This window comes from Rhodnius prolixus, unplaced genomic scaffold (genome assembly GCF_049639745.1).
Source record: "Rhodnius prolixus isolate KJV_2025 unplaced genomic scaffold, Rpr scaffold_2, whole genome shotgun sequence".
Classification (NCBI taxonomy): domain Eukaryota; kingdom Metazoa; phylum Arthropoda; class Insecta; order Hemiptera; family Reduviidae; genus Rhodnius; species Rhodnius prolixus.
In genome coordinates this window covers 51,978,554-52,002,933 of record NW_027411592.1, presented here as the reverse complement: position 1 = coordinate 52,002,933, position 24,380 = coordinate 51,978,554, and the positions used below count along the sequence as shown (strand labels likewise).

The 24,380-nt window shown below is 30.9% G+C and overlaps 2 protein-coding genes and 1 long non-coding RNA gene across 8 annotated transcripts in view; 1 reads left to right on the top strand and 2 right to left on the bottom strand.

Moving 5' to 3' along the window:
• sxc (O-linked N-acetylglucosamine (GlcNAc) transferase sxc) overlaps positions 1-10,227 on the bottom strand; it is a 163,722-nt gene extending 153,495 nt beyond the window's left edge. For 2 of the 4 annotated variants that reach the window (XM_074119918.1, XM_074119919.1), the window contains exons 1-7: positions 10,086-10,227; positions 9,433-9,647; positions 8,497-8,559; positions 8,147-8,297; positions 7,417-7,660; positions 5,949-6,017; positions 3,462-3,658 (exon numbers count right to left, since the gene is read on the bottom strand). In XM_074119918.1, coding sequence (XP_073976019.1) covers positions 3,462-3,658; positions 5,949-6,017; positions 7,417-7,660; positions 8,147-8,297; positions 8,497-8,559; positions 9,433-9,526 — 818 coding nt within the window. In that variant the 5' untranslated portion in view covers positions 9,527-9,647; positions 10,086-10,227. The remainder of the gene's footprint in view (positions 1-3,461; positions 3,659-5,948; positions 6,018-7,416; positions 7,661-8,146; positions 8,298-8,496; positions 8,560-9,432; positions 9,648-10,085) is intronic. The other 2 variants (XM_074119920.1, XM_074119921.1) reach the window with 1 other exon arrangement.
• LOC141449953 (uncharacterized) lies at positions 10,083-23,272 on the top strand. 3 transcript variants are annotated; one of them, XM_074119929.1, is made up of 6 exons: positions 11,341-12,528; positions 12,607-12,729; positions 15,532-15,853; positions 19,650-19,721; positions 21,093-21,306; positions 22,054-23,272. In XM_074119929.1, the coding sequence occupies exons 3-6, from the start codon at positions 15,762-15,764 to the stop codon at positions 22,414-22,416; spliced, it is 741 nt and encodes a 246-aa protein (XP_073976030.1). In that variant the 5' UTR covers positions 11,341-12,528; positions 12,607-12,729; positions 15,532-15,761; the 3' UTR covers positions 22,417-23,272. The 3 variants fall into 3 exon arrangements, with proteins under 3 accessions (XP_073976029.1, XP_073976030.1, XP_073976031.1); XM_074119928.1 differs by lacking the exons at positions 11,341-12,528; positions 12,607-12,729 and adding an exon at positions 10,083-10,224; XM_074119930.1 differs by lacking the exons at positions 11,341-12,528; positions 12,607-12,729; positions 15,532-15,853 and adding an exon at positions 17,053-17,191.
• On the bottom strand, positions 16,379-17,378 carry LOC141449957 (uncharacterized). Its single transcript, XR_012455790.1, has 3 exons — positions 17,236-17,378; positions 16,937-17,156; positions 16,379-16,856 (listed from the first exon to the last, which is right to left on the bottom strand). It is a non-coding gene; the product is annotated as an uncharacterized lncRNA (long non-coding RNA).
• Positions 23,273-24,380: the final 1,108 nt, after the last annotated feature.

Here is a 24,380-nt window from a genome sequence, read left to right as displayed (position 1 = left end):
CGCTGAATTTTGTGTTTGATTACCCTCACTTTATTAACTTGAATTACGTCATTAATAAGATAAATTTATTCAATTTACATTCTATATTGGAGCCCGGGTATCTTTTCAGTCCATGCTGCCACAATATTGGTTCCTCTAGGCATTATTCAACTAATTGCATTCACATCATAAATACTTTCGACTGAACACCGGATATAGCAAAAATAAAACTGAATAATTCAATTCAAACGCGTACGGTCCGCCTACCGCATAGGATAGCCCGCTCATCTTAAAGAACCCCCACATGGACGTTTCGGATTCGCCACAGTTAAATATATATGTATATATAGTAGAATCAACTTCGTGACACCGAAGTATACCATCCAATAAATAGTCAATAAACACTAGGACATCCTCTTTCACTAAAAACCGTTCTAAGCAGATGTGTTGCATTCGCGGATTTGAAAAATATTGTTATAAATATAAGTCTGTGCATAATTTTAAAAATGTTTACGACTGTTAACATCTAATAATAATAAAAACATTAAAAATACACTTTAAAAAAAAATATGCAGCATAATCGCCCCTGGGGAGGCGATTCGACATTTCGATTCATAAAACAATTCTTACAAGAAATAAAACTCAAGAAATTTGCTAAGGAATGTACGTATAACAGATGTGTTTAAACGAAGTACTATAGCTGTCAATAAATCTGTTTGAATGGCCAAGACCTTTGAAAATTGAAATATCTCGTAAACGTTTTAAAATATAAACGAAAGGAAACATAAACTAGCATACATAAAAGAATGTATGTCAACAAGAAGGTACACATCAATCATTAGATAATTATCTGTGCAATTGTTGTACATTCTTTTTGGTGACTGATTTATAGTTTCAATAGGATGAAAAAATAAATGCCATTTTACTCGACTGAAATAGCATTTATTCTTTCATCCTATCTGTGCTATATTTGATAACATCTACAGAAAAATTAAAAATACCTATAAGTTTTATTGGAGAGCAACAAGAAGAAAAGTTTACCCTAGGACAGGAAAGATTTCGTTGATTTTATTTCTAAGAAAGCTTATAAGGTAAGTTATATTCTCTAATATAATTGAAGAGCTATTTCTGGAGAGATGGTCGAGATAACAAAAACCCTTTAAGAGTAAATAAAAAATAAATTATGGATCCAACCATAAAGATTTTCAAAACGTTTTCGTAAAGTATTTAATAAATATAAATAACAATTAAAGCATTGAATTTAACGCGACTCATATTTGTAAGATAAAGTTGAAAGAGAATTATTTCAATAGCAATGAATTTTATAATTATTTTATCTAGCTCAAAATAAGTGGAACGAACATCAGTAGATTTACTTTAACTACTCACAACCTCAAAATTAACATAAACTTATCATAAAAAAGAAAGGACAGCTTATTACAGGTTTAATATAAACGGGTAGAAGAAAACCAATACCCCATAAGATAAGGCGGGAACCGTTCTATATCTTACACCAACATATGTTTACAATCTTAAGAAATTACATTTTCTTTTTTGCAAACGCAATAATGCTCCTACTACTTAGTAAAAAATTGGGTTCCAATAAAACTAGATTTTATCCTTATTTACCTTAAATGTAGTACTGCTTATATGCTAAGCTATTTGTGCAAACAAAAAGTAGATCAATTCTTGCTAATAGACTATTTTTGTCAAATTTGTAAGATTATATTCCATTAAAGAAGGGTAAAGTGGACAAAAAATGCAGAAAGCTAAAAGTGTTTAAGGGCATGTTAGAATAATCCCGAAATAAAGAAAAACTGTACTTAAAATCTAACTATATAATTTTGTTTTATTTGGTTATATTTCGTATCAAATTCGAGCTGCTATAACTCAAAAACAAATATATTTAAGAACCAAATATTTTTCTTCAGTTAGCTGATTTCAAATCAAATGCAAGTTGTCCTTTCCCATACCAAAATTATTCAAAACGTAAGTAATATCAATAGAAGTTCACTTTGAATCGATATAATTACAAATTATTAGTTCTTTCCTCTAAAAAATATATTATTTAAACTTATGTTTGCCTACTTCTAACTAAGTCAAAAAGCACTTACTTCAATTTTATTAAAGTTAAGATTAGATGTTCCAGAAGAGATATGAATACAAACTGCTGGCTTGGGTACCTCATACGAATTTCAAGTGTCAGAAAGTGTGGCATGCCCTTCTTCCAATCTTAATGCAATTTTATTTAATTTCACGTTGCAAAAGAAAGTATTAAGTTTTTCTATAGAAAAGAAAATTGTTAAAATAAAAGTATAAAATCTTGTTTATTCATCAAGAAAATGGAGCACCTTCTTTTATTGTTTACAGAGAATATTGTGGTTAAGAAGTAACTTTAAACGCTATCTATTGGGAGACTCAGGAACTACTGACAGCTAATAGGTATGAGGTGGACGAATAATGGCCGCGAAAACCTAACTTGATAAAAACGCTCTGTTTTTATTTATTAAAAGAATTTATTAAAAAGCTGTCGTTTTTATTAAAAGAGCCTAATTCAAATTTCTATTTACGTCCATTTACAAAATTGGGTTTCGACAGAGGCGACTAGGAAACATATTTTACAATAAATTACCTTTTTTAACCATTAAATAAAAATCCATTGATACTAATTGTAAATAACTGTTTTGAGATTATGGTTCGTGAATCCCTAACACGCGAAGATAAATAATTCGACTAGCGATGTGCAAGTATATGCTTTGAAACCCTAGGAGGATGGGTACATACTAGCCACTCCTGACCCTTGAAATTCGTGAGAGCTACCTAGGACAACAGTATTAATAGTTCTTCTTCTGAAACATCTTAATCTTAATAGAAATAAACAATTTTGCTTTAATATTTAACAACGGGAAACGAGGTTTCCAGACACCCAGACAGATTATACATAATAAACACAACCATCATAATTTTAAATAAGATGTCCAATCAAACAGATTCCATAGATTATTCTCTACATTTGTGGTTAAAAAATTATTACAGATTAAGATTAGAGATTGTTAATGAATTATAGGCATCTCATAAAAGGTCAATCGGACTAACCTTCCTTGACTTGATACAATCCATCACTAATTTTTTGCATATATATCGTTTACCACGTAAATGCCACCTTAAGGAAAGAGTGAATGCGCTACGTGATCTGACCCCACCATAAAACTTTGACAGACTTTTTAAACTACAACCTCCACAATTTATATTTATGAAAGAAAATTTTAATGCCTAGCTGCACTAGGAGCAAGCATTCACATCTTTAGATCAGCTATTTTTGAGTAATGTTCAAATTCTTTGTCAGTCAAACTGAGCGTAGTAAAAGGTGCGCGCAATAGATGACAGTAGCAATAAATACATTAAATATTAAATGCAACGTTTTTAACAACACAACCTATTGAAGAAAATACACTGAATTGCAAAAAAGTGTATTCACTCACCTGTCAAAAATTCTGGCTTCTTTCAGTACGTTGCCCAAGTTGATGTACGCATCGAGGAAGTTGGGATCAAGAGCTACAGCTTTTTCAAAATGATGAATAGCTAGCCAAATCTCTCCTTGAGCGTTGAAAACACAACCAAGATTACTCCAAGCGACGGCAAAGTCGGGTCTGGTCTCTATAGCTTTCAAGTAGCATGCCTGTTTAAGATAAGTACAAAAGGGAATAGTAGGGAGGAACACAGGATGGGGGAAAGGGGGAAAGATAACTGTTAAAAAACTATCGTTCAATGCTTACAAAACAAATTACGTACGTCTCACCCAACGGCCGACCTTAGTGCGAGCAGCATTAGCGATGGCCAAAAGAGTCACACAGTGTTCGATTCTCCTCCAAAAAAAATCAAGTGTACTTTGTGTGTCTCCTTCTGCAAATGGATCGCTGAGTACTGACCCACACACCCGGATTCCTCAACCTTCACTCGGCCAATGTGTGGGCCCGTACTGTACAAGTGGGGTGAATAGCAGCGAGCAAAGGGAAGAAAGGAAGTAGGGTGTACCATGCGAGCGAGGAGAAAAAAAAAAAAATTCCTATTCTAGCCGAACGCCAGGTGAGACCAAAAGTACAACTCCGTCCGACATTCTGCAATTAACAGAAATTAAATCTGGGCCAGCCTCCCATTTCTTTACTTTTTCTTCATTTTGTTATTGAGAATTCAGTTTGCAACCCAACAAAATATTTGCCACAATTTTTTTTTTTTTTTTTTTTTTCATAGATGAGAGACTGACCTAAGAATACTTTACCTTAATGAGCGTCTAATCACGTCTGCAATGACATACACACGTCGAGATTTGTAGAATGTGTGAGTGTTTGAGAATGCACAGTTTTCACTTCTTCAATGGTGCCCTAGTATTCACAGTTCAGGAAAAACAATAAGAAAACTATTAATCAGGAGTTGAACCAACGGTGATTTTCTGTAGTCAACAAGCAATCAGAAACAAATTAGAGTGAGTAAATTATATATTGCTAAGTTAACTTTTGTTTTCTGTTCTCTTATTTTCTCTCTGATTCTTTTCACTGAATACTAAGTAAAATCGAAATTTTAAATGGAAATTTACAAACAGCAGCAAACTAATTCAAAAAGAATATTAATACCATTCGAAGTTTATGGATTGTTGTTAGAAAGTAAACTATTTAAAATGATTTGAGAAAAGTGACAAATCATTATAAAAATATAATATTTACTTTTTATTACCTACACATTGGATCCATTTTAATGTTGATCAGGTAATGATGACACAAAAAATTACTAAAAAAAACATTTGTTAAATAAAAAAATAAATGAGTTAGGATTTGTTGCAGGATAGTCTTGTGTTTTGGATAAAATTTTTTTCCGTTCTCTCTATTTTTAGCTTTGTACTTTTTGGTTTTAGGTTGATGGAAAAAAAGGATACATGATTTAGGATTAGTTTAGGAAAGTCGATGCTCTTATCATTCAGACTACATTGTGAAATTGGAATCACTATTACAAAGCAATAACTTGTGCCTTTATAGATTTTAATCTGTATATTCAAATAAAATGTACCCACTTCCTTTATTTAAAAGAAGGGAATGGAAACAACTACCTGCTCTAATATTATGAAAATGTTACTTTCTTTCTTGAAAAGCTGCAGAACTATTAAAAGTGAAATTAAGATAGACCCTAATGTAATTTCTTCGAAAAATCAAATTTAAAAAAAAAACAAGAAAATTAAAACAAATAACATGAATTAGCTCAGGCAGCTGTTTGGGAAGGAGCAACGCGAGCGCACTGAACAATACCTAATTAGAATAATTATAAACATTTACTTTAACTAGAAATAATTGCATTTTTATTCTTACTGTACAAAAACTTAAGACAAGAAATAATTTAGGTATTGTCAGTTTATCGCATGCAAGCAGCATAAATGTTAACTACAACTTAATTAATAAAACTTTGCGCTTTTTGTATGCACGTTAAATCTGATTTATTTTGAGGAAGAAAAATATGTATTAATAATTTATGGTCAAATTTAACAGTGCCTACAAAAAAAGCAATACTTAAAAAAAAAAAAAAAAATTACAAATCCCATTATTTGGGGATAAAACTGTGAACTAAAAATCATAAACAAAATCTCTGGAAATATAATAAATTATTATCATTACTAATCGATAAAGAATAATTACTAATTTAAATTATAAGTAATTACTTTAATAAGAAATAATTTTCTATTAAAATAATGTGCACGAAGTTATTTAAAACCCAGATAAATAAAATACTTCCAGAAATTCAAATCGCGAGCTGCAAAAGGAAGTAGGTATGTTTGTACAAAATTATGAATCTACGAAGTATATTTTATTGATTAATATTCATTATTAATTTAAATTTTGATAATGGGCATCGAATGATTGCTAGTAATAGCAAAGAAAGGAATAGGATATTAAAAGGAATATTTATAAAAATACTGTACATACCTTAGCTTCTTCAAGTCTTGCTAATGCTTTCAGTAAATTACCCAAGTCACTTCTAACGCAGTATAAATCCTGAAATAAGAATCAAAGGAGTTAGTTAGGTAAATTATATAAACCCTTATTACAACTGTCCTTCTTTGACAGTTTTAATTTCTACAACTATTTGCAGTCATTTGAGAGCCATATCATCATTTTAAATATGGAAAATCTAAATTTCAAATAGATATGTTTCAAAAAAGTGAAATTATTTAAATTATTATATTAAGGGGTAAAAAGAGCGTGTAGTAAAGTAGGTTTCTTTTTTTCCCAAGCGCAAAGTAGACTGGTCAAGCCCAAACAGCTCAAGAATTTGAATTGTGAAAGACAAACTACTATTTTAAAGGCCGTAATAAATTCAGCTTAAAACATTTTTTGGGTGCGGGATTAACACCAAATTAAAGTTAGTTATTTATTTTATTTAAAATTGACTATATAGCAGCGCGACAGTGTCTGATAACTAGGACAGGATCAGTTTAAAGACTCCTTTTTTTAACTTAAATTTAAAAGGAGGCCCCGTGTTTTGTGTGTGTTTCATTACTAACTGACCAGGACCTACTGCAAAAACCCCTGCACTGAACAGGAATTTGCAGAGACAGCCCTCGTTGTCATCTTCGAGAATATATGATAAAAGAATATTTACCACTCTGCCCTGGATTAACTGATTTTCCCTCCAATTTCACGTTCGAAGATGTGAACTGGAGATCTAACTACTATCCTAGCCCAATGCACTTTGTTGAAGGCATATCATTAGCTAAATGACTTGTTAGAAAACGTTTTATTCCATTATTAAGAAGAAGGGTACGAGCAGATGATGGATAGCATGGTCAAGAAGAGGTAGTGTATGTTTAAAGGTCTTTTTAAAATATCTTTTTAACATTTACATAAGATCGGAAAGAACTTTTTTTAAAATTACTGAAAAAAAACGAATAATTATTCTGCACCAAGTAACCTTAACGAAAAATCCTTTTGCAAAACGAAACTGAGCACTTCCACAACACATACGAAGTACTTCCTCGTCACTAGGAAACTTTTATGCTGGGCGATAAGATTATATCTGTTCCTAAATTAAAAAGACTGCTTGTACCAATACCCAGATCAGATCCACAGTTTTACTCTAAGTATTACTATATCATCTTGATTTCAAAATTATTTAACTCAACTGCGCTCTATAATTGTTGTTCAGATTTACAATGTATTGGGAGTGGCAGTAAAGCCTAATCAACTGCGATCTTTAACATTTGGTACTAATAACATTGATGGATGTAAAATTAATGAGTACTCGTATATAAAATTTTTGTATCAAAACTGGTTACTGTAATCGCTATCTTCAACACTTTATACTCTCAGCCCATACAATTTGCAGTCTCAGTAACTAATAAATTAAGGTACACGGTACTTATTTTCTAAAATGTTCGCACTATCAGATCTTTACCGGATTGTATTGTAAAGCTGTAACGTAAGCCTGAACTGCTTGTTCCATGTCACCAGCTGCTACTAAAGCTGCTGCCAAATTGATGTAACCATCTATAAAATCTGGTTTGAGTCTAACTGCATGTCTGTAGTTATCTAATGCTTCCTGGAGTTGTCCTCTTTCTTTGAATACATTGCCCAAATTAGAGTATGCTTCTGCTAGCATTGGATTTTGTTTGATTGCAAGAGTACTGAAATGGGCAGACCTGAAATTAAAATTATATATTGTTTACATAAATGATTCATTTGAATAAGAAATACTATAAAAAATAAGATTTAGGCATAATAAAATCACAGATGAGCTTACAAAAAAATCATTCAATTAGTCTAGAGTAAATAAATAAAATTGGGAGAGGTTACATTGGAAGAGTGCCTAGTAAATTTAAGGACGGTTTCTTTTTAAATCTCCTATATTCAAGCTAAAATAAGTAGTTCCCGAGGAGATTGGGGAGAATACTTTCTCAAAAAAGGTTTGTTTTTTTATTAAAGAAGCGTCTACATCTGTGGTCATTGACCACTTTGGCCTTTTTACTGTATTACGCCTTCGGACAATATTCTCTAGTTACAATCAACACGGGCACTGAGCTGTAAGAGGCTTCTATAAAGGAAATTTCTCAGGATTGGTTGCTGGATTTTGCTTATCCTATTCTTAATTTAAACTTATAAATGTGAAAGTAATTTTGTCAACATACTTGTCAAGTCTGCGACATTGGAAGTGTATGGAAGACAGAAGTAACAAGACGCCAGTATTGTTCGTTTCTTGACGCCACAACTGCATGCAGTGTCTTTCAGCATTTTCATAATCACCAGACTGATATTCTCTATGTGCCAACTCCAACAAGCCTTAGGATAAACAAACATATTACTTCTATTGTAAATCTTTTTTTTAAAAAAAAAAAATGCTGTAGGAAAAATGGGACATTATTAGTGAAGGAGTTAATTGACACTTACAAAACCAAAAAGAAAACAAGTTTAATAACTTGTAAAACTGTCGCCTATTAGTTGGATCAGTTTCGCAGATCTGAATGTAAATGAAACTTACTCAGTTTTGGAGTTTGAGGTATAGCATCATGAGCAGCACCAAGAACGTAAATAGTTGCGTCACCTGTTTCCACACAAATAATACAACATAGTAGGAGGACAAAAATTAAATAATGTACAAATTAATATTTAGAAAATTAACAAAAAAAAGTAACAAAAGTGGGAAATTTTTTTTAAATTTCTGACAAAAATTGTGGAAACAGAAGGTGACCCATCACACTTTTCTGAATCCCTGAGTGTCACATTAAGCAATTTATAGATTGCCGATATTTGAGATCGTTGCATATTCTTCCCTTACCGAGAAAAGAATAATTCTTAAAATTCTTGAAATCCACATCTTTGTAAAGTAACTTTAAGCAGAACAATTTTGTAAGTAACTCTAAAACTAGCAATTTTTTTTTGAAGTGGGATGGATTATCAAGTGAGTTTGATTTTTTGAAAGTGAAGTGATGATCATGTTATTAAGAATTTAAAATTTCAAGAAAATGACAACATTTTATAAATCAAGAAGACAGAACAAAAACAAACTGAAAATATGTAAACAGTTAAGAAGAAAAAACTCAAATTGAACATTAAATGCATTAATTTTATATATTAACAGACCTTAAGGTAAATTTAGTGGTGTTATTGTCAAGTGAATATAGTGATTATTGATTCCATTCGCAATAAACTTAGAAGTTATATTTGCCTAGTAGTGCTAAGCAGGCACACTTCATGTAAGTAATGTGGAATAAATGTACTGCACAGAATATACAATAAAAAACAGGCTTTTATGACTTAGAAGTAAAAGTAAACAAGTGAGTTACTTTAATAAAACCATTGTTTTCTAATTTGTCAAGAAAGAAGGTTAAGTGAACTTATTGACAAACTGGGAAAATGAAAGTTGAATATTTAAAATGAAATTTACAAGAAATATATTTGCTGCAAAATTACTCACCTCCTGAAGATAATTGTTGGAGCTCGTTCATCTTTAGTATAACATTTCCACCAGAAATTTGATGCTGAGCTGCAGGCACTTGCTGCCCTTGCATTATTGAAGCCAAGCAGTTAACCTCTGTTACTAAAATTTTTAAACTTCCAAAGACTGCCACAAACCGTCAGATATGTGTTAAAAAGAGACCCTTCTGTTTTCAACCAATATGGAAGGACCCACTGAAAAAACGTAAAAGAAATTGCAGGACAATTCGACCTCTAGATCACTACTTCGATAAGCCCATCCCAGGTAGCGCTACAGTACTTACTTAACTAACCAATGGAAATTCCCTTAAAGTTAAAATAGTCAACTGGAAACAATTTGTCCCATTTCAGTAAAATTTTAACATACAAAATTGATAATCTCTTCAAATAATAAACACTTTTTGCTTAAAGATTCGTCAAGTGAATAAAATAAATAGGAAATTAAAAAGCAATTTGAACAAACGCTGTTTGCCTGCTTAGAAATAAATTTTAATAGATCATAATTTTTCCCTTTGATTCCCTTCTGTAAATGAGAATTATACGTGACAAGCTCAATAAATTATATAAATAGAGGTGATACAGTTTTTAAAATCTTTAATGGGTTCTACTGTCAGAATCGAATATTGAACTTACTTTACTGTTCGTGACACGGCCCACAAAATGGTGTATTTGTTCAGAACTGTTAGAACTGTGCTGAGTGTTTCAGTTAATACACTATGTCAAACTTAAAGATCATGGTTTTCTTATGTAAACTTAAGTGAATTATTTCTACGTGAGTATTTTTACACTTTTTGTTTTATCAAGTGATGACAGTTTTAATGGAAAATAGTCAATTTTTTTTTAATGCATGTTATTGGCTGTGTTTCGTGGATTTTATCAACAATGCGCATGCTTAAATTGTTATTTTTTTATCTCTCACAAGCATTTAATGAATGTCATTGCAACTTATTAATAACGAGGACCAACCAAAACTTAGGCATTATTATTGCGTTTTAATCTAATAATTACATAACGGTTATACAGTATTTTGATCTTAACAAAAAATTAAAGTTAAAAAAGTAATGTATAAAGGTTGATTAAACGACAAAAAGTAAACAAACCCGCACGCAATACGTTCGAAAAAGCTTTTCGATGTGTTTTATTCAAATTTTATATTATTGATTTTTTGATACTTTTCAATAAATAATGAGTGTGAAATAAGGCAGTGTCATTTATTGATTAGTTTAGAAATGTCGTTTAAGAGTACACGTAATTAATTTTAAGATATTACATTTTTAACGTACCTACAAATATACGTTTTAGACCTTAATTAAATGTGATCGAGACTAAGTAACTGCTGATTTTTGTAACTGGGAGAGACCTTGCCATGTTGCCATTTTCTAACAGAATTGTAGGTAAAAAAAGCTTCAAATTTAAAAAAGAAAAAACAAGAGTGAAATATTATAGTTTCATCAATTGCTCCAGATAGAAAATAATAAATATCATTGCCTCATTCTCGATTTTTTCTCTCTATATGTACAAAATAAATATTTATCAACTCATTTGGGAAAAAAGTTAAAAAAAGATTGATAAGTTAGCGTGTGCTTTCTTCGAATGTTTGATCTTAAACACACTGGATCTTTTATGGAAATGTGTAAAGTTAAAAACTTTATAATTAAGTTACCCTACCTTTAATCAATTTCTCTCCTAATTTTTTTAAAACATTTGTCACCCACATATGATAATAACTTGAAAGATCGAGGAAATTAGACCTTAACTCCTCAAGGACGCCCACATACAATTTGGTGGAACTGTGCATGTGTACATTCATATGTTTGCGTTGTTTGTATGTTGCACATATAGAGTGTAAATAGCATGTATAACAAAAAAAAATATGGTAATGTTGCAGCGTGCTGACAAATAACAAGCACAATGTATAAAGATGTAACTATGCAGAATGGTAGCTGCAGTCTGCGAATCTTCGAGATAAATAGCTTAAAACCTAAGGTATAAAACATTCATTAATTTGTTTGCAAAGCAAGTACTGATTTAACCTCATTTTCAACAACTTTTGGTAAAATGCAAGAACTGAATTCATCATAGCTAATCTTCAGACGATACTCATGAAAAGACACTTTAAGTTCTATTTTCTGCAGAAGCATTACAAGCGAATGTATTAAAATTAAAGGGACAAACGTTCGCCTAATCCAGTTACATAATAGAAAATTCTCGAAAAGTTAATTCTGCCGATCAAAGGAATTCCATCCTTCTGAAGTTGAGCATAGTTAGTTGTAAGTAACTAAAATAGAGTAAACTGGAAGATTTGTCCCAAAATCGCATCATAAAGTAATTCTATGAAAGGGTTCTTGTCTAGATTAACCTCCGACGATCAAGGAAAGGACATAGTTTTGTGGAATAGAACAGTTAAATGAAATTAGTTATACCATAACGTCCGTGAAAGTCAAAATATGTTTGGGAGGACACCTTTGAAGTCGAAGCTCCAAACAACATTTCGGAAGCCAAAGCAATTAAAAACTGGTTAGGAAAAAAAAAAGAAATAGAGAAACCTTACCAGTTATCAGCCTACTTTATGTGCCGAGAGCCTTCTTTCTATTCAAGGGTTAATTACTAATGGAAGTAAGATACTGAGGCATAGGATAAGAAAAAAACAATTATTTAGAGCTATACCAAATTATTGTAAAATGAAGGAAAACTTGACTTAGAGTTCAAAACATGGAGAACAAAAGTTAACTGGATAAGACAGACAGTCTAGGAATGAGAACTGGTCGAAATATGGGTTCAGGGTGTTCCCGTTGTCACGTACAAGCAGATATCTGTTTTTGTGAGCAGAAACGTGATAAATGAATAACTTTTTAAATAAAATTTGAAGCTAAAAATAAAATAACTTGATCTAAATTGAAACTATTATTTTGTTATAAAAATTCTTTGTTAAAGTAACTAAAGATTACAACGAAGTCTACAAAGTAGTTGATTCGAATTTGATTAGGAATCAAGGCACATCTGTAGTAGGATTGGCCATTTGAAAAATCAATGAGGTGTGAGGTAAAAAACAAAGGCAAGAAGAACAAATTGGACAGTAATAACATTTCATTCCATTAATGAATATAACTTGCAAAGAAATAGGTAATTTACAGCTATATGCATTTGTTAGCAGGAATGGACTCCAGATGAAGAGAAATAGCTGAAGAAAATGGAAGAAGAAATAAATAATATAATAGATATCAATGTTTTGGAAGAAGTATACAAAAAAAATGAACGAGAAAATTGTAAAAATAAGGTATGTTTTTAAATTAGAACTTCTGTCAGTGGAAAACAAAGCTGACTTGTATCAGTGGTTTTGAAACTAAGGAAGGAATTGCTTCTCTCCTACAGTCCAGATTTGAAGGTAACTCCTTTATACATCTCGGTGTTGCACGGACGATTTCCTACTCTTAAGAAGGAAATGCAGGATCCAGAAGATAATGTTTATATATGAGTATATATCAGTGACTTATGCTAGAAAATTAGAAGGAAACCAAATTCGCAGATATATTATTGTGGAATTTAATTTTTAAAATTTGGTATTAAATTTTCCATCAGAACCTCTGAGTGGTTTGGGATTGTTCAGAGCATGCGCAATGAGAGATGGCTGTTTTAACAAATTCAAAACCTATTTCCAATATTACAATCGTCTGATGTTCCTACATAACACTTACAACTCAAATTGATTTGTGATCGATCAAATCAGTCATGTCCCGGAATTGGAAGTATTTTCCTACTGTAGGAAGGTTTCAAAAAATTTCTTTAAACTAATCAAACCTATTGGAGTTAAATCACGAATATCACTAGTTTTATCCGTTGTAGTTTGCATTTTTTCCTATATCTTTGATACATCAGCGATTGATACATTAGTTGGGTGTAAAAAAAATATCTATCAAACACTACACTTGCTGGCTGGAAAAGATGAATGAAAATCCGAAACCAGGCAGAAATAGAAAAAACAAAGCATGCGTATTGCGAATATTCAGCGACATTACCCATCCTGAGGAGCTAATTATAATTTTAATAATCATAAATTGCCTGATTGAACAAAACTTTAAATTTTATTGTAATAAATATTAAATGTGATTTTTTAGTGTTAAAAGTACTACATTTAAATCATGGTTTTTATAGTAAATGGGAATTAACAGTTTTTGTATGAACAAGTAATTGGGGTTATTATTATTTTTTTTATCACAAGTGAACTTCAGCAACTTTGATGAAATAAATGCATTACTGTTCAGTAATATAGGAACCTGTATCCTTTTTTGTACTAATTAAAACTAGAATATTTTAATTACTAAAATTAATATTGTACTAAAGTGAACATTTTATAGTAAACATAATATCCAACTCTCCTAAATAAGGAGGCTATTTATTAATTGAGTTCATAACTACTGTATTACCTATTTTAATTTTTAAATGTTGAAATCTTCCTCACATATATTAATTATTAATGAAGCCCGACATCCGTTTAAGGGTTTTATCTAATTTTCTATAATGTTTAACGAGGAGTAGTTTCCCAGTCTGCCAACTCATATCTCTTCCTGGGGCTCCTTGACATCAGGCTATGAAGACTTAGCTGGGCATACCACCTTCTTAGAATGGAAAAGATTGAGATCTTGAGGAACTTAGGATTCAAGATTGGCGAGGAATCGGTCAAATAAAACAACTCGTCTTTTTGCCAACGTTTCGACAAATATATTGTCTTCTTCAGGGCCTGGATATTACAAATACAAAACAATTTATAGAGTCAGTAACTTAGAAAATCAGTAAGAATCAGTAATACAAAAATAAGCAGTAAAATACAATAAATTGTTTGTAATTATTGAAACTTACGTGGCTATGCGGGTTGGTTGAGTTACATAAACTAAGAGCCAGAACTGGAGAAGCAGGTATACATACAGATATAGCGGGACTTACACGGGAATTTTGGTAATTACAATGGGACAGATACAATAGACTAATTACAACAAGAGAGTAAATAAAATAGATATTGGGAAATTTCTTTTAATACAAAAACCGTTAAAAACAAAACACAGGAGAAACCAAATAACCCTTATGAACTAAATAACAAATAACCAAAAGATTAGAAGTAAATTTAAAAAACCCAGCAATAATTATGTACAAAATTTGGATATCTATTTATTTTTTAATGATAAAATTGTAACGTTGGCAAAAAGAAGAGTTGTTTTATTTGACCGATTCCTCGCCAATCTTGAATCCTAAGTTTAACAATTTACGGTCATGAAACCTATACAGTCATCTTGAAGAACGTTAGTAAAGGTATCCATCGAAATAGAAGAGCCGGTGTACCCCTATTCCCTAAGCGGGTTTTAGCGCCAATCAGATAGATTCTCAGAACATCTAGTTGAAGTGGAGAGTCAATTTCTTGGGAGATATAAAAATGTATACGCTGCATATCTTTTTTTTTTTTTCAAATTTCCTTAAATCTTCTATTCTGCTAGAGGCCTAAGACTTTCATTTTGAACTTAGTTCCAGAAAAATTGATTTTTATGGGGATCTTTGAGAAACGCAACTTAGGTTTCTAACATAACTTATCAGGACAGTGTCCGCTTCTGCCAGCTTCCGTTTATAATAATATTAAGGTAAATTTAAAGCTTTGATAGAATAGCAAAATTTACGGAAACAGGGAATAGGTATCCTGGAAACAGGATAATTTTTGAAGTAAAGTTTTTATTGTATTATTCTATAATTTCTTTGAAGCCTTTTTCCTGGTAAAATGATTTTTAGTAATCTAGGGAATTCCATAGTTTGATTTAGTGGGGAGGTGTTCGGGAGAGAAAGTGCTGCCTGACAGAAAATATTAGCTAGATTGTGAAAACAAGTGTCTATCACCAACATTTACACTCTTAAGATTAGGTTTATGTAAATTTTAATTTAAAATTCGTTATCATTGAAAGCAAGTAAAGTATGTGAGTGATTCCAATCAGATTTTATCTCTCTGGACAAATTTAAAATTGTAATAAAGTGAATATCCGATTCTTTAAATAATAATCCTGGATTGTACTTTCTAAAAATGAGTTAACTAATTCTTTAGTGTTTCAGATAGTTATATTAACATCCACCAAAACCAAACCAATACCTGTACAAACCCTTGGGAGACTAGAGGGCTGTGTAAGCTCTAAAATAAATGGGGCGTGGAAGGTTCCCCCACTTTCTGAGAGAATGAGTCCAACTGTAGACAAGTGTCAACGTCGTTTTAAAAGTATTGTGACCCAGGAAGATGATGGCAAATAGTAGTTATACTAAGAGAGGACGTTGTACTATATGGGAATAGCAGGCTGCTCGCTAGACCATTTCAATACAACACAAGCAATGCCAGGAGATGTAATTTATACTCTACTTTCACACAACAATACGTAAGTAGTTCAAAGCCCAACTATGTAATTAAATATTTTTATATCGTTATGGAATCAACGTATAATTTAATCGTAATATCAACTCACTCTGTACTGTCATTAAGCAAAATTTTTGACTTAGACTATAATAGCAATATCTGCTTTTTAATACAAACAAATACTACTTCCCTACGAATCTTTGTAAAAATCGGAACAGCAACTTCTCAATTTAATGCATTCTATTTAAAATTAATTTTTCTTCGCATTAAATATGTATGTTATACACATTTGCCCTGATTTGGAAAATTAGTATCGTATACTTTTGACTCAGCTTACTTTCCACTTCACAGATTGCTGAATAAGCGGTTAATAGTCAGATATCAAACAATTATTATAAAGGCGTGATAAAATTACTGGCAACTTTATTTAACTTTATTGATGTATTATGAAAATATTTTTTTGGGCACTGAAATTTTATCGGACCTTTACCATACATCAGTAGAAATTTGCTTTTTTTTTTTTTACTTATAATATGTTCCTAATTTTATTTTGTTTTATTTTAAAAAAAAGCTGAAAATGTTGCTGCTAAGTATTTACTTTTATATTTTTGTTAGTAAATAAAACGACCTTCACATCAAATTAAGGATGAAATGCTGGCGATTGTTGGGCGTTACTGTTTCAATTCGATGTTCACAATTTTATCACTTGAGATAAACCACTGTGAAGGGCCCAAAAAAAGCAAGTAAAGAAACAAAAACTGTCTTCAGTTATTAATTCAAGACCAGAAACTACTATAACACATTAATTATAAATATGAATTTTAATATACGTATATATTTAATAAAAAAAATAGCAAATGCAATTCATTCTTAATTATTATAAATTAAGAAGAAGAAATCGCACTTTAGGGTAGGGATGCTTTTCAAAACCATTCACTAACCAGTGTAGAGGTATGTATAACGGTAATGGACACAGGTAAACTGATAAGTGTACCAAGAACATCGTCTGTTATCTCGTGAACCAGCTGAGACACATGCATTTTTTTTATTATTATTATTTATATTTATTGTTTTACACTTTAAACATTATGAACTGTATAACTACCTTACGTAAGCAATGGGTCTCGTGTTTTATTCATTCTTGACGGTACACATGCCGTATACCGTGAAACAAATAGAGGCAATTAACTGCATTACTACGTGACTCTTTGGAATATACATCAAATTTAGTTGCTCTCAATTGAGCTACAATGTAGTGGATCTTCCCAGCATTTAGTCTTTTTTTCTCTTACAATATCTGCCCTCGGTTTGTTGAATTGGACTTCCTAGGTACCATGTCTGTTATCTGGACTCCGTTAAGGTAAGTTTTATATTTACTAAGTAATTTATGAAAACGGAACTTACCATTTATGAAATCCATCATTGCGAAATTAACTTCTGTAAGATTATGTAGACAATATGAATACATTAATTTTATATAATTTGTTTACCCGTGGTTAACCCATTTGTGAGCTTCACTGCATTACTTTTTAAATCAAATATCATATGAAAATTATTGACAGGTATACCAACGTTTTTAAAGAACTGCAGCTTATTAAAATCTCCTGATCATACTTTTTGTGGAAAGCTCAATGATTGGTTACCTGTTTCAGAAATAATTTCCTAGTTAATGTGGGGTGCCCGTTTTTATTCAATCAATGTTGAGGTTAAAACTACTTATTAAAGGTTTTTTTACTAAATAGTAATTCTAAAAGATTTTTTTTTTTCTATTCATCAAAAATTCTAGGTTAGTTTCAACTGGAAAAGTCCCTAACTCAAATTGCACTTTCTCAGCGAACTCATGCCTTTTAACTAATTGAACATTTACCATTAATAAATAAACATTTGCCAATTATAAGGATTCAGCGTTGATTTATTGACCGAATCCTCGAGATAATAGATTTCCAAAATTTAATATTTAACTGCAATACTGAATCTAATTATTGTATAAATTTGGGGACTTGTTTTGGCGCCACGGTAGCCGAGCGGTAAGAGGCGCGGCCCGGAAAGCTAAGTTGTATTGTTGGTTAGTGGGTTCGATTCCCGGTCTAGGTTTTTAATTTTATTTCATTGTACATAAAAGGAATTGACTTTACTTTTTAATAAATTTTGGTATTTGTAGCAGAATCTTAAAGCCTAAAATGAGCCAACTTGTTAAAATAAATTACCTAGAGGAGAATGAAAAACCTTGGGTACTCATGATAAGGATTCTGAGTCATGAAATTTTTGCAAAACTTCCTCAAATTATTTTATCTAAAATTGGAATCTATCTTTTTATAAGATATCACTTTTAATTGAAATATTTTTTTTAGAAAAGTGATTTAGAATTTTGTATGGCATCTGCAAGTTAGGCTTCATTTTAAACTTGGATGGGAACTTTTTTGCAGACTAAATTTAAAAATAACAGGATGATTTTCATGAGTGTTCCACACAATATTTTTTTTAAGTGAAAAAATTAAACATTCAACAGAGCTTCCTGAGTTTGCACTATTTTCAGGAACGAGTTTTCTATTGATGTGTATCCAATTATGTATAATAACTGTATATAATGAATCATGTAAATAAAAAGCATATAGTTTACACGCACGTGACATAATGCAATTTTTTAAACCATCCACGTCTTATTCTCAAATGAGATAGGAATGTCCTTCTTGCTGCGGTATGCAATCTACATTGAATGCATTCACTTTAACATTCTTGAGAAATGTTACTTATTTTATTGCAATTTATTACTACTGTTCATTTAAAGGCGTGTAACATTGTCATCCTAAGCCGTTTTACTGCACTTTCGGTTTTTGGACTGTGTTCTCTAGTTGCTGACTGACAGATCCGTTGAAGCTCCTAGTGAGAAAAATCTAAGCCCAGTAAGCAGGGTTCAAACTAGTATTTCTAAGTAAGCGCGTTAATACTGTACTGATCTTTCCTCATTATATACTGTCTGAATTTCACATCATATAGAAGTAAAAGTTCTTGATTCAAATATATGTAGGTACAAAACTAAATTTAGCACATTTCTAAATACTGGTCAACTTCAAAACATTTTATTCAACTATAAATTGAGTAATTTTCTATTTATTTAGTAAAAATATTTGTCTGTTTAATAATGAAATTGTTCATGAATTGATCCATCATATTGTACCTCCATTTCCATAAATTGCAATGCAAGATGAAATTTATAATATCCCAGCGTTAGTAATAGGTAGAGGAGCTACAGAAACCTTTTTTTTTTTTTTTTTATTACTTTCTTCGAAAATGCTTATCTAGTATTAAAAACTTTTGGGAGGCTATAAACATATTTTTGTTTTTTAAACAACACTGACGTCCGCTGAAAAATATAAATAAATAAAAAAAGTAGGTAGTTTATACAATCCAACTTCAGTTGAGTTTTACACAGCAAAAATGATAGATGTATCAGATGGTGTATATTACCTTATAATTGCTATTATTTCGATAGGAGTAGTTTTTACTATTAAATATAAACTAAAACAACCGTAAGCATCCATTCTTTTACCACAAAATTATATATATATATATTCTAAAAACTAAATAATTTTGTTTCTATGTTCATGTCTCGTATAGTTCATAAAATTCACTGGAATTCGTATATATTCTGCGTTTTCTTTTTTTAATTCATCCAAAAATCGTTTTTACATTTTAATTCCTGGCAAACGATCCATTCAATAATTTTATTATAGTTATCTATACTTAATTTAAATCCTTCCAAATTTAATGAATTATTCAATGAAGTTCTAATATATGTTTTTTTTTTTTTTGTGCAGGCTGGTGATGGAAGAAAATGAAAGAAAAGAAATTCAAGAAAGTCAGCTTGTAGGAACTTCTTCACAATTAAGGTGCCCAATCTATTTTATTATCTAGTAAAAACAAAAGTACTAACTGATTCTGCGCGATTATTCATTTAATAATCCAAAAATTGTTTACACACCTGAACAAAGTAATTCAGTTCATTGTTTTCTTCTAATTTACTTTAAGTTTCTATTGCCATTTTTAATCCCATGTTCAGTCTCAATTTCTTCTAATTTAATTCTCTTCTAGGGAAGCTAGTTTTGTGGTAAAACTTCTGAACAATCAGTTAACATCGTCCGTATTTGTTAATTTTGTTTCCAAAAGGTAAGCCAAGGAGTGGAAAAGAAGGCACCGACAGGTTTCCAGGTCTGCGCAGTAATCTGGATGAGAAAGAAGCCAAAAAAAAAAAAATCTTCAACTGCTGAGAGCTGACATTGCGGTCTTGTGTTGTCTTCTTAAGAGTGCACTCTTTTTGGCTTTACCACAGGGGGGTCCCTGAAAAGGGTTTTTCAGCCAAAAGCCATTATTCTCTACTTATAGCTGAGTAGGATCTGATTTAAACAATTTTTTTTGTTTAATCACACTGACAAAATATACCACTTTCCCTCGCTAGTAATAAATCGTTTGATAAAAGGAAAACCATTCGAGTTTTTAAGCATAATTTCACGAAACAAAGTCATTTTGTGGTTATTTACTTGGTGGTAAGATGATGAAGAATGATTCGGCAGTTTTCTGTGTGCCATTTTGGATGCTCCGGAAGTGGCGGAAATATTTTGTAATTCACCTGAAAATGTTTCTTTACTATTTCATGGCACCGCTTCTTCAGCAGCTTTAGAAATACTGCTTTTTAAAGTAAACCATGTGTCTAGATTAAATTTAATGATTTAAATAAGCTAAAGGTAAGCTGAAAGTAAGAGTGGGTATTTACTAGACAATCTTGGCAAACATGGTAAACCATACTTAAGAGTTTATAATAATAATAACGCAGACGTTTCAAAGTTTTACGATTTTTAGAGTCATTAATTTGTTAAATTAGCTAGAGTTTCTTAAATGCTGGAGAAGTGTTGATGTCAAGCGCATGATATATGCAGTAACTTCGTTATTTACATTACACTTTAATGTCAGTGTTTATAACAACGTTTTTTTTTTATTTATTTGAAACATAAACAGAAATCTATTCCTCACTTGAAGTTGTTTACTTAAAACAAAACAATCTTTTTCCCTGTAATGTCTCACATTTCACCAATCATTGTCATAGATGTTAAAGTTAATTTTGGTATGTTTAATGTAAGGAATTAACTTCATTTCATTAACTTTTCCCAACAGCGCATATTTTTGTAAGATCTATTAATTTTATATCTATATATGTATATAAATTATTATTAATTAGCAGAGAATTATTTAATCATTGTTGATAGACATGAACATATTAAGAACGTTACAAGGAAGGAACATTTTTTTAAAGAAGACGGTGCAGGAGATTGCAACAATTCGATGAGAGAAATGGACACGTTACCTTTTAGAACAGGACTAATTAGGGCAAGATTTCAGTCTCAGATCGATGAATCTGAAAATGCAGTGAACAAGCTGACAACAACCGCGTTGGTTGAGAGACCGCCGTTGCAGTTTAAGGTAACTAATTCAAGCATTAGTTTTAGGTCAGTAACAACTAGCGTTTTACTAGTGCAAGTTTAAATTGAGAAGAAACTTCATTCAATCTCTCTAGCTATCTATTAAAAATTATTATAAATTTAATGCACGGTGCTCGTTCCAAAATTGCATCCAACACGCGAGCAGTTATTATTTGTAGTAGTAAACATTTTATTGGACATTTTTGAGAAATGTCCCATTCGGCTGATAAACCGGAGGAGATATCAATATAGTCCAGTCCATGGAATCAGTTTAAATCCTTTTCTTCTCGATCAGTCCATCAAGCCATTATCTCTAATAAAAATGAAATATACTAGTTCTTCAGCATTTTCTGTTGCTCCTGAATTTTCACGAATAAGATTTTATTCTTTATTTCAGACCGGTTTTAGATTTGTGCCAAGAATTTCACTTCCACTTATAAAGCTTCTATTGCCGCAAATTCCTGCATTTATTGCAACCTAAAAGGTGTTAGGGTTTGTTCGTCAAATGTACTAGCCTCTAAAAGATGAGCGAGCTAGATGTCAGCTTATTTTATGCTGTTTACACAGGATAGTTACAAGATAGTTACAAACTCTTCCTTAACAAATTGGTTAACTTTTTAGTAAAGTGGTTAGAGTAGGGCATATAGTCTCAATATTATAAATAAATTAATTTCCGGATTTTACAGTGATAATTTAACATCTTGTTTCTCTTGATTTAAATATAACAAATTATTTCCTTGTGTTTCAGGAAGAGTTCGAACAACGAAAACAACGGTTTCTTAACGAAGATCAAGTTGATAGGCCAGATGACGCTGGAGCTACAGAATATCGAAATTATGTTAGCTTTAGAAACACGACAGGAAGTGACTGCAAAGAAAGGCCGCTAACGGTTGGTCTTCCTGAAATTAATAAAACCCAAGAAAATGATATTATTGATACAGATAGTATTCCATTGGCTCAACAATATCATGGACTGCCAGACGAGGCACTCAAAACATCTTCAGAAGATCTAACTGATAGTAAAAATGAAGTTGACCAAGAAAAGGATGATGATTGTCTTGTAAATTGTATTTATTACACCCAGCAATTTTGTGATTGTTGTATCTTGTGAAAGATGTCGAATTTCCGTTGTATGTACTTGTCAGTTTCATTTTTATAATGAAAAAAGGAATTTATAAAAGTAACGAAATTCAAGTTGGATTTAGGTTATTTTTTTAGAGTTTCTACTTTAGAACTGATGTAGAAAGAAGTAAACAACCTTAAAGAGGGATGTATATTCAAAACTGCTGGCATTCTTCGAAAATTGGAAAAGTATATGTCAATTATTTATGGGAAAGTGCAAATAACACAAATTAAAGTGAGGTGCCTTCTGAAAGCGTAACTTATAATGTAAATATACCTAAAGTAATAAACTCCACAATTACAAAGTTCATTTTATTTAATTAAATTTTAGTAAAGAATAGTAGAAAAAGGAATAGTGATTTGTAAAATACCTCAATCATTTTTCCATTTTCTTTTTATTTAGTTAAATAAAATATTATTTTTATAATGTTATGATAGAAATTATGTTACATACCTTTATTTATACGATGGTGCTATTTCCTTTCCTTTATTATATGTTAGATTTTTAGTTAATTGGTAGTTGTCTTTATAATTAAGACAAAGTTTTAGAAATTAGATTTACAAAAATAATAAATATAAGTCTGACTATTAAAAAAAAGAAAGAAAAATTTACAGCAAATATTGAGAGTTGACATTAAAATAGGATGTATTTTTATATTTTTATAATAGAACTAATATGTTTTAAATAAATTTATCCATTCCATAGATATGTTGTGGAATATTAGAGTAGACAAATCTGTTTGTTTACCTGGTATGCTGAAAAATAAATGAATTGTAAAATTAGTACAATGCTGAATAATAGTCGAACGTACGTTAGTATTTTAATGAATAAACAATGATTCTAGTCGATTGGTTTTATTTAAACTCATTGATCAATTTTTATTTGTTATATAAGGGGCTAATGAAGGAAAAAATATATCTTTTAGTTAACAGATTATTTATTCATAAGACTTCAAAGTACATTATTTCGATTTGATTACTCGAAAACTTACTAATGACAACTTAAGTAGTGTCTTAAATGTTTTAATTATAACAAAATAAATTGTTAAGAACTTTCGTTTTATAAACAAATCTTCATAAATAAAGAAGAAAAAAAGTTTAAAAGCTTTCATATGACAAGATTTTGTAAGAGCTTATAAAAAGTATAAAAATAAAACAGTGTCTAATTTTCAGATGGGCTTTATGTACTAATTTAGGTGTCATGCACGGAGGACTAATTCATTTGTAGAGGTTCCCTTCTTTCCCAGATATTCGATTATACGAATTACTTATTATTACTGACTACGAATTACTCATACTTATTAAGTCGTTTCTGATATCCGAGTCAAAGTTTGTTGCAGGTGTATAAAACATAAATGGGCATAACTTTATAAGTCTGTAAATTTCCTGATTGCAAAAATTAGATCTTAGTGCGTCTAATTTGTTTTTGAGCCTACTTTTAACTACTTTGACTTAAATCTTGCATACTGTTCTGAATGAGGATATTCTCCAAATACTTAAACATACTATAAACGATATCTATCTGCCCAAAAGGATTTTCATTCTAACTTACGATGTGGCCAGAGAAACTGCCCAGTCTTTTAGATACAGCTAGTTGCATAACATTTTTAATAAGAAGATTATAAGTGAAGGATAATCAATTTCTGAGTGGTAGTTTTCTCAGATAGCCGGACGTTTTGGTTGGGTATCAAATCTATTTATTCAAAGGTAAGTTAATTCAAGGCTAACATCGGATAGAGTAGATAAGTTATTAATGTAGTTCGAGAACTTGACGCGATCAAAAATATACTTTACAGATGTTTAACAATTGCCAGAAAATTTATAAATAAGTTCCACACTCAACAAATTTAATTTTTCAACTGTTCCACACAAATAACAGATGCAAAATTTAATCTGCAATGAGCAAAGCAAAATTAATTTGGTTTAGTTATGAAAACAGGTTTTAAGATTATA

Excerpts from the sequence above, each read along its gene's own strand:
- LOC141449953 (XM_074119928.1), top strand. The coding sequence starts at position 15,762 with ATGGGAATAGCAGGCTGCTCGCTAGACCATTTCAATACAACACAAGCA. Across the intron at positions 15,854-19,649 it reads CTACTTTCACACAACAATAC|GCTGGTGATGGAAGAAAATG; the intron begins GTAAGTAGTTCA and ends TTTTTTGTGCAG. Across the intron at positions 21,307-22,053 it reads GACCGCCGTTGCAGTTTAAG|GAAGAGTTCGAACAACGAAA; the intron begins GTAACTAATTCA and ends CTTGTGTTTCAG.